The sequence below is a fragment of the Dendropsophus ebraccatus genome, chromosome 6 (genome assembly GCF_027789765.1).
Source record: "Dendropsophus ebraccatus isolate aDenEbr1 chromosome 6, aDenEbr1.pat, whole genome shotgun sequence".
Lineage (NCBI taxonomy): Eukaryota > Metazoa > Chordata > Amphibia > Anura > Hylidae > Dendropsophus > Dendropsophus ebraccatus.
Genome location: NC_091459.1, coordinates 129,369,696 through 129,386,916, shown reverse-complemented (window position 1 = coordinate 129,386,916; position 17,221 = coordinate 129,369,696). Strand labels below are relative to the sequence as shown.

At 42.8% G+C, this 17,221-nt stretch overlaps 1 protein-coding gene across 1 annotated transcript in view; it reads left to right on the top strand.

Annotated features, from left to right (window-relative positions):
• Positions 1-17,221, top strand: part of PKHD1 (PKHD1 ciliary IPT domain containing fibrocystin/polyductin) — a 340,735-nt gene that overhangs the window by 291,421 nt on the left and 32,093 nt on the right. The window contains exon 60 of the mRNA XM_069974284.1: positions 8,424-9,408. Coding sequence (XP_069830385.1) covers positions 8,424-9,408 — 985 coding nt within the window. The remainder of the gene's footprint in view (positions 1-8,423; positions 9,409-17,221) is intronic.

Below are 17,221 nucleotides of genomic sequence, written 5' to 3'. Positions count from 1 at the left end.
CCGGCAGCTGCAAACTGTTTTATTCCTAATTCAGGCCTTCAGGGAATTTCATGTTTCCCATGAAGCTAAAATAATTCTAATTAAAAGGTAGAAAAAACAAAAAAACATCCAAACATTTTCAGCCCAAGAGGCTTTTTTTTATTTTCGGCCTGAATATTTGCTGTTTGTTAATAGAGACCATTATTTTTTTTTATTTTTTTTTTTAGCCCTTCTATCAAATTGTCAGTTTTTTTGTTGTCACATAATTCACGTTTATTTGACTTAATTCTTTCACTGCTTGTCAAGGAACTTTTTTTTTTCTTCTTCTCAAGTAGTAACCAAACAAGGTCTCTGTATTTTCTTCTCTCGTCAGAGCTGTGCTGTAGAAGCACTTGTGGTGAGCACACATTACCGCAAACTCTTATGATGCTTGCTGTCAAAGCCATTTATTTATGCAACTGCCTTGGAAAGGCCCGAGGCCTGTAAGCAGCCATGAAAGATTTCAGAGTCATGGTGTGGGGTCATGAGAGGGGAAAAAAAAAAAAGCACAAAAAAGTAAAAAAAAAAATCCCTGTGCTGGTTATGAGAAAGGATCTGACACAGGAAATAGTCACATATGGCTCTGATTTGTAACGTCCGGGACTTCCCTTTCAAATCTCATTATATCCACAGCTCAGAGCCGAGTGTGGCATTCGTTTCTTGTTCTGCTCGTCCATTGAAATTACCGTGCAGCCCAAAACAGATGGTAGCGAGGTGATGGCTTCTTCACTTTATGGCGAGAGTCCGAAATTGCATTTGTACATTAGGCCCGGCAAAGCTGACAGTCCTAAAGCAGCCTGTGAACATCAACACCGCTCTGGTGTGTCACAAGGAATCACATGGGGGGCGAAAAAATAAAATCTACCTCTACTGTACTATTAAATGTGGTATTATATGGACAAATTGCATTTTCCTGGTGTGTACTGGTTGGGATGGAGATGTGTATAGATGTATTTGTTATTTTATTTGGTTTATTAATTAGTTTATTCTATTATTTGAATGGATTGATTTTTTAAATATTTCTATAATAATAATAATAATAATAAATTATTATTATTATTATTTATATTCAGTTTTAGATGAATTTGCTTATTATTTTAATATTATATTTAAATTTTTTATTCTATGTTTTCATCTATTTTATTTACCTAATATTGCTGTGTATTTTAGTTTGTAGTTTTAATTGTTCCATGGTAAATAGTTTTTGCTGAACGCTTTTGGGTTTTATACTAAAATTAATGGTTATTTTCCTGGTAGGCCATGTCTGAAAATCACAAATCTCACATTTATAGGGTGACATATGGTACATATATTGCATCTGGTTCTTTACTATTCATGTAAGTACTAGATACTTTAAGTCACTAGGAATAATTAAAAAGAAAGCACTAGGCTACTAGGAATGGCAAAAATCACTAGACCGCCAGGGATAGAGATGAGCGAAATGGACGAGGTTCGGGTTCGTATGAACCTGAACTCTCGGCTTCTGATTCCCGCTGTCTGCAGCCTCCGTGGAGAGAGTGGATACATCCATAGCCATAGACTGTATCCCATTTTTCCAGGCGGTCCTCAGGCTGTATCCACCCTCTCCAAGGAGCGGGCAGACAGCGGGAATCAGAAGCCGAGAGGTCAAAATCATACGAACCCGAACCTCGGCTGGTTCGCTCATCTCTAGCCAGAGATTACAAAAAACACTAACCTTCAAGGATTTAAAAAGAGCACAAGATGAATAGAAATTACAAAATGCACTAGGCTACCAGGGATTATAAAGATCACTAGGCCACCAGGTATTATGAGAAGCACTAAACTACCAGGGATCACAAAAACACTAGGCCACCAGGGGTTACAGAGAGAGTTTTCAACCAGGCATTAAAAGAAACACTAGACCCTTAGTGATTACAACAAGCATGACCACATATGATAAACATCATTGGTGCACCTTAGACATTTAAGCTCTAAGGAATACAAAAAGCCATAGACCACTAGGGATTACGTATTGTATCACTTCATGTTCTGATCTAATTAAAATTTTCTTTCCTTACAAACTTAAGGGGAGCAGAAGACAGCTAAAGCCTTCAGTTCCCAGAGCTACCCCCCCCCTCCCCCCAAGACATGGAGGGGCGGTTCCGTGATCGTCGTGATTGTCACAACGCCCACACGCAATGTCCAATAAGTGCACAGTTTCCCGATATCAGAGAAAGGGTGCAGCTATTGAACATTGCCTTCGGGCAAAGTTTCGCCCACATGATTATCGCCAAATAGCTCCACCGCTCTACATCTTTTACTTCCGAGACATGTAATTTCAGGAAGTGAGTGCTGGGGACAAGAAGGCTTCAGTTGTCTCCACACTTTCCAAGCAACCCCTTTAATTTAGGATTATATTGAAATTTTTACTTAGAAAGGAGGAACGGATAAGTATTGTGTGAACCCCATATTTATATTTATAGCTATCAAGTCTTTATGGATGCCCATTCTTTAAAGTGAATCTGTATCCACCCACCACTTTCCCCTAAACCACTGGTACCATTCATTTGCTGACATCAAGTCCTTTCCTTTCATCTCCTGATGCCGTCTTTAGGGTTAAAAATGCCCTTTCATTCAGCTGGAGCTGTGTCAAAGAGGTGGGGCCTAGAGTGTCCCTGCAACATCTCTTGGGTCCTCCCCCCGCCCTCCTTGTCTCGAGTAATGCCCCCGGGGGATGTCTCCTCTTCAGCATTGTTTAAACTCTGTGTATGCATCGCAGCGATCCAAAGTGGCGCACGTGCACTCATGCGGGTGCATCTGCATTGTCTTCTTCTTCTTCACCAGTTCTGCGCTGCACAAATGACAGATCCTGAACTTTGGTGAAGAAGACGGCACAAGTGCAATGACACGGTAGCAAGAACAAAGAGCCAGGCACGGTCAGTGTGCCTGCACTGCTTCAGATCACTAGGGTGCATGCACCAAGGAGAAATCCTGCCTGGGGGGCATTGCTAAAACCAAAGAGGACAGGAAGGAAGACCTGAGAGTCAATGTAAGCCGAGGCCCCGCCTCTTTGACACTGCTCTGGCTAAATAAAAGAGTATGTTTATCCCTAAAGGCAGCCCCAGAAGCAATTTGAAACAGATGACACCAACTAATGGTACCAGTGGTTTGGGGGGAAAGGGGGGGGGGGCTTGGATATAGATTTGATTTAAATAATATGTAAAAAAAAAAATGCACAAAACATATATACATGTCCAGTCCTATTGTAGGGTCCTATTTAGAAGAAGCAATTTTTAAAGAGTAACAATAAAGGATCGCAAATGAGAGCTACCTGAAATCGTTTACCATATTACACAGAACGATAGTTGTTACCATTGTTACTTCAATCATTTACCCCATCTGATCCCAGCAAAAGAGCGAACAATTAATGTGATTTTGGTGTCAGCACACAATCAACAATCAACGATTTTTCGTTGGTTGTTTAACCCCTTAGCATCCCATGACGTACCTGGTACGTCATGGTGGCGCAGGGGGAGTTCAGAGAGGGGTCCCGCCGGGACCCCGCTGTGAACGGCGCCGCTTCCCGGCTGCTATCTGTAGCCTCCATTAGCTGGCGCAGGTCCCGTTGCCACATTAGCTAACTAAGCATTTTAATGCAGCTGTCAAACCTGCCACCCCTCCCCCCCCACGAGATGCGATTGCAGGGGGGGGGGGAGATCCATTCTCCTGGCCAGGCCGGGCCTCTGCGTCGCAATGACGCTGATCCCGGCTCGGCAATACACTGCTATGGCCTGCAGCAGGCCAAAACAATGTATCACCGATCTAATGGATCTCTATGAGAGATCAGTGCTGTATATATACATATATACTTCTAGTTAATGTAAAAAAAAAAAAGTAAAAAAGTGTTTTTATTAATAAAAAAATCCCCTCCCCTAATAAAAGTCAAAATCCCCCCCTTTTCCCATTTTATAAATATAAATAAACAAATCTATTTAGTATCGCCGCATGCGTAATTGCCCGAACTATTACGTTAACACATTCCTGATCTTGCACCGTAAACAAATTCCAAAGTGCAAAATTGCGCATTTTTGGTTGCATCAAATCCATAAAAAAATGTAATAAAAAGTGATCAAAAAGTACTGATTGAAAGTACAGATCATGGCACAAAAAATGACACCTCACACAGCCCCATAGACTGATGTAAAGAACATAGATAACATGTCAGTTTTACCTTAGTAAATGCAAAACTCCCTGAAATCAAAACAAATTCCTTTTTTTTTTCAATTTGACAGCGCAAATGATTTTTTTCCCGGTTTCGCAGTATATTTTATGGAAAAATAATGCCTGTGATTGCAAAGTGCAATTGGTTTTGCAAAAAATAAGGGCTCATATGGGTCTCTAGGTGAAAAAATGCAAGCGCTATGGCTTTGACCTTAAGGGGTTAATCGTTGCCTACATTTACACTAATCGGTTAAAATTCGAACGATATAAAGATAATTTACATGATACTCGTCCCGTGTAACAACTCACCCAATGGCGCTATATCCTACTTTTGGCTCGCGAAGACCTAAACATGACTAGCCGAACACTGTAAACATTTACAGAACAATTATTCCAAAAACGAATATTTCTACCGGCAGAACATCTGGCCCACCATCTAACATCTATGGCTAACCTAATAGTTCCATGTTTTGCATAGAAAAACAAAGCAAAATCCCATGTTCTCAGCACATCGAGTGTTGTTTGAGAATTCAGTGTTCAATGCTTGACAAGAAGGGTCCATAGCTGGAGACTTGGTTAGAAAACATGAAAGTTTGGATTCAATTTTCTTAATGTGAACCAGAACCTAGATAGTCTTGTTATTATATCAAACATTTCAGCCTTCATAGGTCACTTCATTGAATTCATTGGTTTTTATCCACTCTGACTGGTCTCTTTGAGGAAACGCCCGGGGGGGACTGCGCTCCTGCCCTTCGCGTGCTACATTGGGTGTCTCTTCTTCACTCGCATTATGAGAGTCAGCTGTAAGCAGGCCTTGGTATTGTCTCTTTCTCTCGCAAACCTCTTACAAGAACCCCTGCTTGGAAGTTCATGATGAAGTAATCCGATTAGGCCTTTTGCAGGGAAAGTACATAGGGAGTTCCTTTTTTTTTTCTTTTTTTTTTTCAATGTGCTACTTAGCGGATAAATGTGTTTTGTGGGAAATTGCAAATGACATTATGATTACTAAGGCCAGTTTGGGTTTCATTTAAAAGTGATCAAAATCAACAGGCCGCAGAAAATTGGGATTGGCAGGAGAATATCCCAAGTGAGAGAATCTCTTTATGTGACTGCTGCAAACGTGTTAACGCTTTCAGTGTCCGAAGAAGACAAGTAAGAGGTTACTGGTATCATAAGACACACAAAAACAATAAAAGGAAAGAAGAAGAAGAACAGCTGTCATAATTTAAAAATAACAATAAAAAAAAAATTGTAAAAAAAAAAAAAAAAAAGAGCAGATCGATTAACTGGTCCCATTTACTTCTTTAGGGCTTAGGGTGGAGCCAAGCCACATGCCACATAATGAACGTGCACCCGGTGAAAAAAAATGTTTTAAGATCAACTGGTGTCAAAAAGTTATTCAGATTTGTAATTTACTTCTACTTAAAAATCTCAAGTCTTTCAGTACTTATCAGCTGCTGTATGTCCTGCAGAAAGTGGTGTATTCTTTCCAGTCTGACACAGTGCTCTCTGCTGCCACCTCTGTCCATGTCAGTAACTGTTCAGAGCAGGAGAGGTTTTCTATGGGGATTTGTTACTGCTCTGGACAGTTCCTGACATGGACAGATGTGTCAGACTTGAAAGAATACATCACTTCCTGCAGGACTTACAGCTGCTGATAAGTACTATTTTTTAATAGAAATAATTTATAAATCTGTATTTCTTGTACCAGTTTATTTTAAAAAAAAGTACCCCTGTAAGCTGGCCAAAAACATGTTAAAGCGAATGTACCATGTGGTGCATTTGCTTTAAGTATTGCATGAGCAACACCAGCATGGGGAAGCCGCTGCCACAGTCCTTTTTTTGAACCGCAGCCTAGTTTCCATACACAAGGCTGGGGCAGGGGTTTCCTCCCACTGGGGGTGGGCGGGACCACCTCCAGTGCTTCAGTCCAGGCCGGTGCTCGGTAATAGACCAGCACTGTTAGTGGGAACCATGCCGCAATTCAAAAAAAGGACCGCGGCACCAACATCCCCACGCCAGCACCATTCTACTCATATGCAACACTTAAATGTCACCTGAATGCACCAATTAACCAAGAACTTTCTGTCTATCTAATGAGTATTTTGATATCCCAAGTCTTTTCCAAGGACAGGAGGATGAGGAACCTTCATCCCTCCAGCTATTGCAGAACTACAATTCCCATCATGCTTGGACAGCCAAAGCTTTAGTTTTTGAATTGAGATTTTGAAATGGTTAGCTGGTCCTCTAGATTTGGAAGGCTGGTGGGTCCTGATTCTTTTGTCCTTAAAGGGGTATTCCCACCAAAATTATTTTTGCATTAATACGTTGCCCACCTGTAGCCTTCCATCTTTCCAATATCAAAGTATTAAGGATTCTGCACAGTTTTGCTGTTATCCCAACACGCTCCCTTCTCCTGGCCCGCACCCTCGGAGTCGGCACCACGTGTCCTCAGTCCCAGCACAGTGAAGTGACTGAGAACACTGATGGGGTGGCTGCTGTTACAGAGGGAGACAGTGATCAGCGCAGCTGTCACTGTCTCCCTCTCTAACAGCAGCCACCCGGTCACCCCCAGGCCAGAGCTCACCCCCTGTGTCCAGAGCCTCCCGGCGCACCGTCTAGCACTCACCCGCAGCACACAGCCCCCCGCCCCACAACCAACCGCTGCCCCATCACCCGTGGCATCCCTCACGCACCCGCGGCATAGCCTCCGCACTCACCCGCGGCCCCCCCACGGCAACCTCCACCCCCGCGATCGCCCGAGACAAGCTCCGCCCCTCGCAATCGCTCATGGCAAGCTCCACCCCCCCTCCCGATCGCCCGCGGCAAGCTCCGCCCCCTATCACCAGCGGCACCCGACCCCACGATCACCGCCCAACCCCTCCACCGCATGATAACCAAGTGGCACCCCCCCCCCTTCGTGATCAGCCATGGGGCACCACATTCACCCGCGGCACTCACCATCTCAGCTCTGCTACATCTTCCCCCCAACTCAGCATTGCTACACCGTCCCCCCCAACTCAGCTCTGCTACACAGTCACCGCCAACTCAGCTCTGCTACACAGTCACCGCCAACTCAGCTCTGCTACACAGTCACCGCCAACTCAGCTCTGCTACACAGTCACCGCCAACTCAGCTCTGCTACACAGTCACCGCCAACTCAGCTCTGCTACACAGTCACCGCCAACTCAGCTCTGCTACACCGTCATCCCCAACTCAGCTCTGCTACACCGTCATCCCCAACTCAGCTCTGCTACACCGTCATCCCCAACTCAGCTTTGCTACACCGACACCGTCATCTCAGCTCTGCTACATTGTCATCATCTCCTTCATTGTCTCAGCTCTGCTACTTCACCATTATCAGGCAGAAGCATTGCATGATGGGAAATGTAGTTTCCTATCTTGGATATAGATCGGCTTTTAGAAAAACTTGTAACTCAGGAACAGCTGCAGCTAGAAAGATGGGAGATGGCTCAAATTACTCAGAGGGACTTGGTGAGTAGGGCCAGCTAGTTTGGGAGCATTACATAGTAATACATACAAGTATTGTATAAATTTTATATATATATATATATATATATTTATTTATTTTTATATATATATATATATATATATATATATATATATATATATATATATATATATTTTTTTTTTACTTTCTGAATACTGGTCCAGAAATTCTGATATGGCTTATGTCTCCCTAAACAAAGGGGTCGGGTGGTGATTTTCTATCACACCTAACCCCTATCTCTACCAACATCATCTGTTGTGGGCGGCGGGTACAGATGGTTATAGTCTAAGGTGTATGGGGACCTTTACTTCGCTGACCGCTATGCATCCTGCCGTATGTAACTTGGGTGAGCATGCAAGTTAATTGAATGGGAAGAGGGGACAAACCTGCAGCTAGACTTCTCTGTTGGCAGCTTATCTTCCCTAAGAACTAAAGTATCAGACATGTTGAAATTCAACAGCCCGATCCCTTTTTCCTCCACCATCTGTCATCAGGGGAATGTTGGCACAATCCCATAGACATTACAAGGATGGTGGGTCCAGTAGTAAATGGTGGGTTCAGCCAACATTATTCTAATAAGTATGGGCACAATTATTCAGCTTTAGTGTTATCGAGGTTGATAGATCCAAAAATCTTCTGAACCAACAACACGAATATTACACAAGAACTATGTTTCATTCTCTAATGTCTACATAATTCTTGTCTTTCACAGGGATTTACAAGAAGGATGATCTTTGTTCCTACAAATTGGAATCTCAAGCTCACATATGTCAACAGATTGACCACACAGTCGTCATCCTTGAAGTCATCTCAGACATCTCAGAGCCCTTCTCTCCAGTCTTATCCATCACCAACAACTTCGTCCAAGTGTTTGTCAGTGGACAGAATCCTCAGGATACCTGTTGTGACAAAACCAGCAAAACTTTTTACTCTATCTTACCAGCTAAAAAAGTTTCAAAAGTATGCTTTAGTGGCCCAACTCCTAAGGCAATAAGACTCCGTCTCAATGGTGGTCAGAACTCTACTAAACTTATTCTGGCACTGTTTTATGATGTTCCACATAGTTTCTATATTGTGTGGAGGGGCAGGAAATACTCAACAATTTTCTATGACTCTGAGGCCAAACTTCAAAGTAGTGACCAAAGTTATTTCAGCTTCCAAGACAATTTGTTGTACATCGTTCTGCAAGGAGATGAGCCGGTAGAGGTATGGACCAATCTGTCCATCCACTTGTTTTTCTATGTGGCTTTAGGGGCTAACAAGGACTTTCACAACCAGCTACCATTACAGCTGGCAACATTTTTAGGTATTGACCCGTCTCAGGTAACAGTAGTGAAAAATTTACAGGGAAGAGCTGAGACCTTAGAGGCCATGATGGACAATCGTGCTAAACATAAGAAGCACTGCCCTAAAGTAAACGAAGAAAGACTGAGAGTTAAACGGCAATCTGAGCCAACTCATAAAGTAGACCATGTCCGACATAGACAAGAAGACCTCATAGAAGTGCTTATAGTGGAGATCCATGACATTGTTAGTCCAGGAGAAAGTGCTACAGCTGCTGATATAACCTATGGTAACTTGAAGAACATTGCTACGAATATTATCGGTACACTACAGACCGGAGAACTCGAGAAGGCCCTTCCTATGCATATTGACTCATTGATGGTGATTGAGCCAACTCCTCGGAACAATAGCAGGTACTTCCGAATTTATAGAAAACACATTGATCCATCCATACATCTTCACACAACACAACGGGATAACCAGAAAGCCATTGGCATGCTATAAAATCATGTACAACAATATGAACAAGGGTAGACCTGGCCTAGTAGAGAAGCATATGTTCCTGTACAGTTTATTCTTTTTTATTCCTCACACTTAGATTACTATAGCACTGCCTAATGTTCATGTGTTTTCTTTGGGGAAGATGGGGTAATGCACAGCCAGTAGGCTCTCGTGATGGCTTATCGCTCCCAGAACAAAAGGGTCAGGCGGCAGAAATTCAGCATGCCTGACCCTTGTCTCAACTGGAATCATCTGTGGGAAGAGAGTCAGGGGTGCCATACACATTATACTATCAACCAAACCTGCTGGTGGATGACTTGAGTATAATCCCATTGGCCATGCTTTGGTCTCTGTCACTACCAGGTCAGTAGACAATATGTGGGACACTGCTGTGGCCACTAATTGGCCAAGGAGGCCAGATAGTGGAATCAAAACCAGGTTTTAAAGAGAGCATATGGGTTGGGTAGCTTAGGATAAACCTCTACCACTTGAGGAACTAGGTGTCCTCCACCATCTTTTCTCCCTGATGGCCATTCATTAGAGATGAGCGCAACTCGAGCATGCTCAAGTCCAATCGTTTGGGATTTGAATACCAGTGGCTGAAGATGTTGGATGCCTATGGTTGTATTCATGTTTTTCCGGACTCCTTAGGGCTTCATCCAACTTCAGCCACAGGTAACCAAATGCCGAACGACTGAACTCGAGCATTTCTTGAGTTGTGCTCATCACTACCACGCATCTAAATCTGTAAGAACCATCCTCTTTACTGAATATAAATTAAGAAACCAACAGCTGCCACATGTGACTTCGGTATCGGGTGGGATCAGGCCGTCATTGATAATAAATCAGCCACAAACACATAAGTACAACAGCAATATGTTTTTGTTTTTTTTTTGTAGTTGAGTTGTGGTCTGGTTATGAGGTCCCCAACATCTTTCATGCACTTGCACATGATCCGCATGACTTACAGGACTGTGAAACTCAGCATAATCTTTTTTTTTTTTTCTTCAGTGGAAAATTTCCCATTTCAATTTTCTGCACCTCGTGTTTATTTTTCCTACACATAAAGATATCCGCACGCCCTGGCCATGGTCCATCGGTGGCTTTCAACTCTTTCCTCACGTTAATCTCCGCTTGACATAAAAGAAAACAAACAAAGGATGGATAATGGCTAATAACATGCGGTGTCAAATCTGTTACCATGATTCAGCTCGGCTGGCAGCAGCCGCCAAACAGAGACTGGAAGTGTTAATAGTTCACTGGTTCCCTGCCAGCCAGCATGAAGTACATTCTTCTCAATGCTCCCAGTCTGGAAACCAGTGGAAAGCTCTTTATACTAAGCTCCTAGTAACAGCCGAGACTCAGGGTTTATGTGCAAGAATAGGTCAAAGGTTTCATGGAGGAGATGCCACGATTTGGAGGAGGTTATAACTACTATAGCACTGCTCCTATATACAAAAATATAACTACCATAATACTGTTCCTATATACAAGAATATAACTACTATATTACTGCTCCTATATAAAAGAATATAACTACCATAATACTGTTCCTATATACAAGACTACAACTACTATAATACTGCTACACAAGAATATAACTACTATAATACTGCTCCTATATACAATATAACTACTAAAATACTGCTCCTATATACAAAAATATAATCACTATAATACTGCCTCCTTTACAAAAGAATATAACTACTATAATAATGCTCCTATATACAAGAATATAACTACTATAATAATGCTCCTATGTACAGGAATATAACTACTGTAATACTGCTCCCTATATACAAGAATATACCTACTATAATACTGCTCCTATATATAGGAATATAACTACTATAATACTGCTCCCTATATACAACAATATAACTACTATAATACTGCCCCCTATATACAAGAATATACCTACTATAATACTGCTCCCTATATACAGGAATATAACTACTATAATGTGAAATGGAGAGAAGAGTGCAGCTGCACCTCACACCTATGGCTGATACTAAAGCCGCTAAGCTACTTTAAAAACAAACACCAGGAATTTGGTATACAATTTGATCAAACCATACTGCCCCATGTACCCCGTGCAGGTATCCTGGTTCACACAGGTCCCTACGCTAACTATGTTAGCGGGGTCCGGGGGGGGCCCTTTAGGGTCTGGTCCTGTGACAATGGGGTTGCAGGGCCATTCCGTGGCCCCCCTTCTCTGCTTGCGCACGGGGATTGTGGTCGCTGACCGGCACAGTGATGTTTTTTGGTTAGGGACTCTTGTGTATCAGAAGACCTGCACGTGGTACATGAGGCAATATGGTTTGGCCAAATTATATACTAACTTCTGATGTTGGTTTTAAATGTAGCTGAATAAGCTTTCGTGTCAGCAATGGGTGCGATGTGCAGCCATTTCTGTCTTTTTGGCTTGTGCATAACTACTATAATACTGCTCCTATATACAAGAATATAACTACTATAATACTGCCCCCCTATATACAGGAATATAACTACTATAATACTGCTCCTTTATACAAGAATATAACTACGATAATACTGCCCCCTATATACAAGAATATAACTACTATAATACTGCTCCTATATACAATATAACTACTATAATACTGCTCCTATATACAAGAATATAACTACTATAATACGGTTCAGGGAAGAAAAAGAGCGCTGCACCTCACACCTATGGCTGACACTGGTGCCTCTCGGCAGAATTTTGTGTATGAATTGATCAAGCCACACTGCCCCATGTACCGCGTGCAGGTATCTGATACACATGGGTCCCTACACTAAGTCTACACTGTGCCGGTCAGTGACCACCACCCCCGCAGGTATGCACAGTCAGGGAAGGGAGGCCATGGAACGGCCCTGCGACCCCCAGGAGGGATTAAAAGCATGTGCACTCAGGTGTCTCCTGCTGATTGCGGTCATGTGGGTCTTACCAGGAGGAGTGCAAAACACTAAGAAAGAAAGAAAAAAGCAAAATGCACTACAGGAGAGAAAAGAGCGCTGCACGTCACTCCTATGGCTGACACTAGTGCCTCTCGGCCGCATAAAAAACATCAGAATTTTGTGTATGAATTGATCAAGCCACACTGCCCCATGTACCTCGTGCAGGTATCTGATACACATGGGTCCCTACACTAAGTCCACACTGTGCCGGTCAGTGACCACCACCCCCGCAGGCGTGCATGGGCAGGGAAGGGGGGCCATGGAATGGCCCTGCAACCCCCATGCCACAGGACCAGACCCAAAATGCCCGCGGTACATGGGGCAGTGTGGCTTGATCAATTCATACACAAAATTCTGATGTTTTTTATGCAGCCGAGAGGCCATAGGAGTGTCGTGCAGCGCTCTTTTCTCTCCTGTAGTGCATTTTGCTTTTTTCTTTCTTTCTTAGTGTTTTGCACTCCTCCTGGTAAGACCCACATGACCGCAATCAGCAGGAGACACCTGAGTGCACATGGTTTTAATCCCTCCTGTTTGTCCCATTCTATCTGCAGTAGCTATGGTGAGTGCAATACCTTATCCAGACTTGTGCTGTTTTGGGGGCAGCTTCCTCCGCCGGCGGTGCTGGCTGGGAGTTTTTCGGGGGGCATTTTGGGTCTGGTCCTGTGGCATGGGGGTTGCAGGGCCATTCCATGGCCCCCCTTCCCTGCCCATGCTTGACTGCGGGGTTGGTGGCCACTGACTGGCACGGTGTGGACTTAGTGTAGGGACCCATGTGTATCAGATACCGGCACGAGGTACATGGGGCAGTATGGCTTGATCAATTCATACACAAAATTCTGATGTGTTTTTTATTTAGCCTAGTGGCACTAGTATCAGCCATAGGTGTGAGGTGCAGCACTCTGTTTCTTCCCTGAACCGCATTTTGTTTCTCTCTTTTCTCCGTGTTTTGCACTCCTCCTGGTGAGACCCACATGACCGCAATTAGCAGGAGACACCTGAGTGCACATGGTTTTAATCCCTCCTGCTTTTTCCCATTCTGTTTGCTGCAGCTATGGTGAGTGTAATACCTTATCCAGACTTGTGCTGCTTGGGGGCGACCTTCTCCGCCGGCGGTGCTGGCCGGGTTCTGGTGTGGTGTTTTTGGGTCTGGTCCTGTGGCATGGGGGTCGCAGGGCCGTCCCATGGCCCCCGTTCCCTGGCTGTGCACGCCTGCGGGGTTGGTGGCCACTGACTGGCACGGTGTGGACTTAGTGTAGGGACCCATGTGTATCAGATACCGGCACGAGGTACATGGGGCAGTATGGCTTGATCAATTCATACACAAAATTGTTTTTTATTTAGCCTAGCGGCACTAGTATCAGCCATAGGTGTGAGGTGCAGCACTCTGTTTCTTCCCTGAACCGCATAACTACTATAATACTGCTCCTATAAACAAGAATATAACTACTATAATACTGCCCCTATATACAAGAATATAACTACTATAATACTGCCCCTATATACAAGAATATAACTACTATAATACTGCTCATATGTACAAGAATATAACTACTATAATACTGCTCCTATATACAGGAATATAACTACTATAATACTGCTCCTATATACAAGAATATAACTACTATAATACTGCTCCTATATACAGGAATATAACTACTATAATACTGCTCCTATATACAGGAATATAACTACTAAAATACTGTTCCTATATACAAGAATATAACTACTATTATACTACTCCTATATATAAGAATATAACTACTATAATACTGCTCCTATATACAGGAATATAACTACTATAATACTGCTCCTATATACAAGAATATAACTACTATAATACTGCTCCTATATATAAGAATATAACTACTATAATACTGTTCCTATATACCAAAATATAACTACTATAATACTGCTCCTATATACAAGAATATAACTACTATAATACTGCTCCTATATACAAGAATATAACTACTATAATACTGCTCCTATATACAAGAATATAACTACTATAATACTGCTCCTATATACAGGAATATAACTACTAAAATACTGCTACTATGTACAAGAATATAACTACTATAATACTGCTCCTATATACAGGAATATAACTACTATAATACTGCTCCTATATACAGGAATATAACTACTAAAATACTGTTCCTATATACAAGAATATAACTACTATTATACTACTCCTATATATAAGAATATAACTACTATAATACTGCTCCTATATACAGGAATATAACTATTAAAATACTGCTACTATGTACAAGAATATAACTACTATAATACTGCCTCCTTCCTTGGCCCTGGAGCCTAAGGGGTGTAATCTGGTCCCTTGTTGTACATTTGGGGACTACATGGCAGTGACAGATATGGCGGTGTAGTAGTGTCATGTGTGTGATATTATATATGGTTACACAACCCACATAGCACCAGCTGCCATTCCAGTGAAGTAATGACACCGTCCTCGGCACAGGGCGGGGGGTATGGTGCGGCTATTGCATCGTTTGACATCGGTTGCCTTCCCCCCCCCCCCCCGGGTAGAGTCACATTAGTGTCTGTAAATTGGATAACAATGGCGCAATGATAAATTCAGGTGGCCGGCAATAAGGTGTTTATCCTCTTGCTTTAATATTACAGCGGGGATGTAATGATGTTTAGCCTTCACTTTAGGTTACTGACGACCCCAGCGGGGCTACGCACAGGACCTTTACAAGGCTCTAACAGGATGTCAGGTTACGGGTGTCGCCACGGCAACGGGCCTAGGAATCTAATCTCCTTCTCCTAGGAACCCAATAAGGCTTACATTGTGTAAGTGCGGCCATCATTGCTCAGTAACTCAAATCAATTAACGCTAATTCTCGGCTCTCCGTGATATATTGGGATCACTCGCATCGCATGCGAAGGGGGGACGGGTCATAATTCACCCAAAATGACGCCACCCGGGCCGCTGCGGTATTAATTGGGTGTCCATATTAAATGGGAGGCTGGGGAGGCGGCAGGAGAGGAGGCTGAATGAGTGACTCTCTCGGCTGTTATTGACCTATCAGGAGGAGACGGTGCCCTTTACTGTAACTTTTATCTATTGCGGTTTTCCCTTTCGCGTGTCAAGTTGATGTACGATTAAAAATTCATTCAGCGACCTTTCACCCCGGCTGCGGATTAAGCAATTTCGCAAGGATGGCATCATTAACGGGGGCTCGACGTTTAATGATGATTTCTCTAAAAGGCCACAGAGATTCCATTTTAAGCTAACAGATTTATTACACTATTATAACATATCGTAAAAAAAAAATGGCGTAGTCGGTCAACGTGCGGTTCGGTAGAATAGGGGTGGGGGAGGGGGGGAGCGAGTCTGCTGAGCGTTCTGCGTTCTAGTTTAATTCAGATCGATAATACTTGAGGAATAAAGCGGAAAGGTGAGGAAGATGTAGCAGAGCTGGATTCTGTTTGCAGAATAACGGCCGTTGTTTGCGCAACTACAGCTGTGTTTATGAAACACGGCTGTGTTTTTTACGTAGTGTGAACATAGCGTAGTTGTAGTGTGAGGGATGATACTAAGGTATAGTGACAAATTCACATCTGCTACATCACACAGATACAACTCTAGATCCGATAAATCTACAACAGACGCAGCACTGCTATATCTGTGAATGTTACTTTGGACAAACACCACATTAATAAATGTATTGATCACAGGTGACAAACACAGCTCTGCTATGTCTGATAAACAGTAAAACATTTAATAAATATACCATTAATAAATCCTACAGGGTATCTGACAAACACAGCTCTGCTACATCTGACCGATCAGAGCTCAGACTTTTATCATCCATGCCAGGGGTTATGTTGTTGGAGTTCTGACGTGGATATTATTTTTGAATGCAGCAGATTTTGCTGAGATTTTGGACACGGATTAGCTTGATGCAAGAAATCTCCAACATGGCAACCTGACGTTTCTGCGCAGAATCCACATTAGCCTTAAAGGGGTTATCCAGCGCTACAAAAACATGGCCACTTTTCTCCTTACTGTTGTCTCCAGTTCAGGTGCAGTTTACAATTAAGCTCCATTTATTTCAATGGAACTGAGTTTTAAAACCCCACCCAAACTGGAGACAACAGTAGGGGAAAGTGGCCATGTTCTTGTAGCGCTGGATAACCCCTTTAATATGTCAACATTATCACGAAAAGATGAATCCATCATAACTGAGGATAGCAACTTAAAGGGGTTATCCAGCATTAGAAAAACATGGCCACCTTCTTCCAGAGACAGCACCGCTCTTGTCTCCAGGTCAGGTGTGCTTTGCAATTAAGCTCCATTTACTTCAATGGAACTGAGTAGCAAGACCTGCACCCAAACTGGAGACAAGAGTGGTGCTGTCTTTGGAAGAAAGTGGCCATGTTTTTTCTAATGCTGCATAACCCATTTAAAGGGGTTGTACCACAAAGATTAAAATATTTTGCCTATCCATAGGACAGCTGTATCTATTTAATTGGTGGTCTAATCACTGGGACCTCCACTGATGAGAATGAAGGCCCCGGAGTTTTCAAGAGCACAAGTTTAGTATCTGTTCACGCTCTGTGGGGCTTCTGAAACTAGTTGGATTACAAATGTTCCAGAATCCCATACCTGTGTTGTTGTGATCAGTAGCCATCCTCTGCTAGGGATCTTAATTAACTTTAACATAACAGGTCTCACAAACATATGAAAACATCGGGATTAGAGATGAACGTAACTGGAGCGGAACTTTAATACCG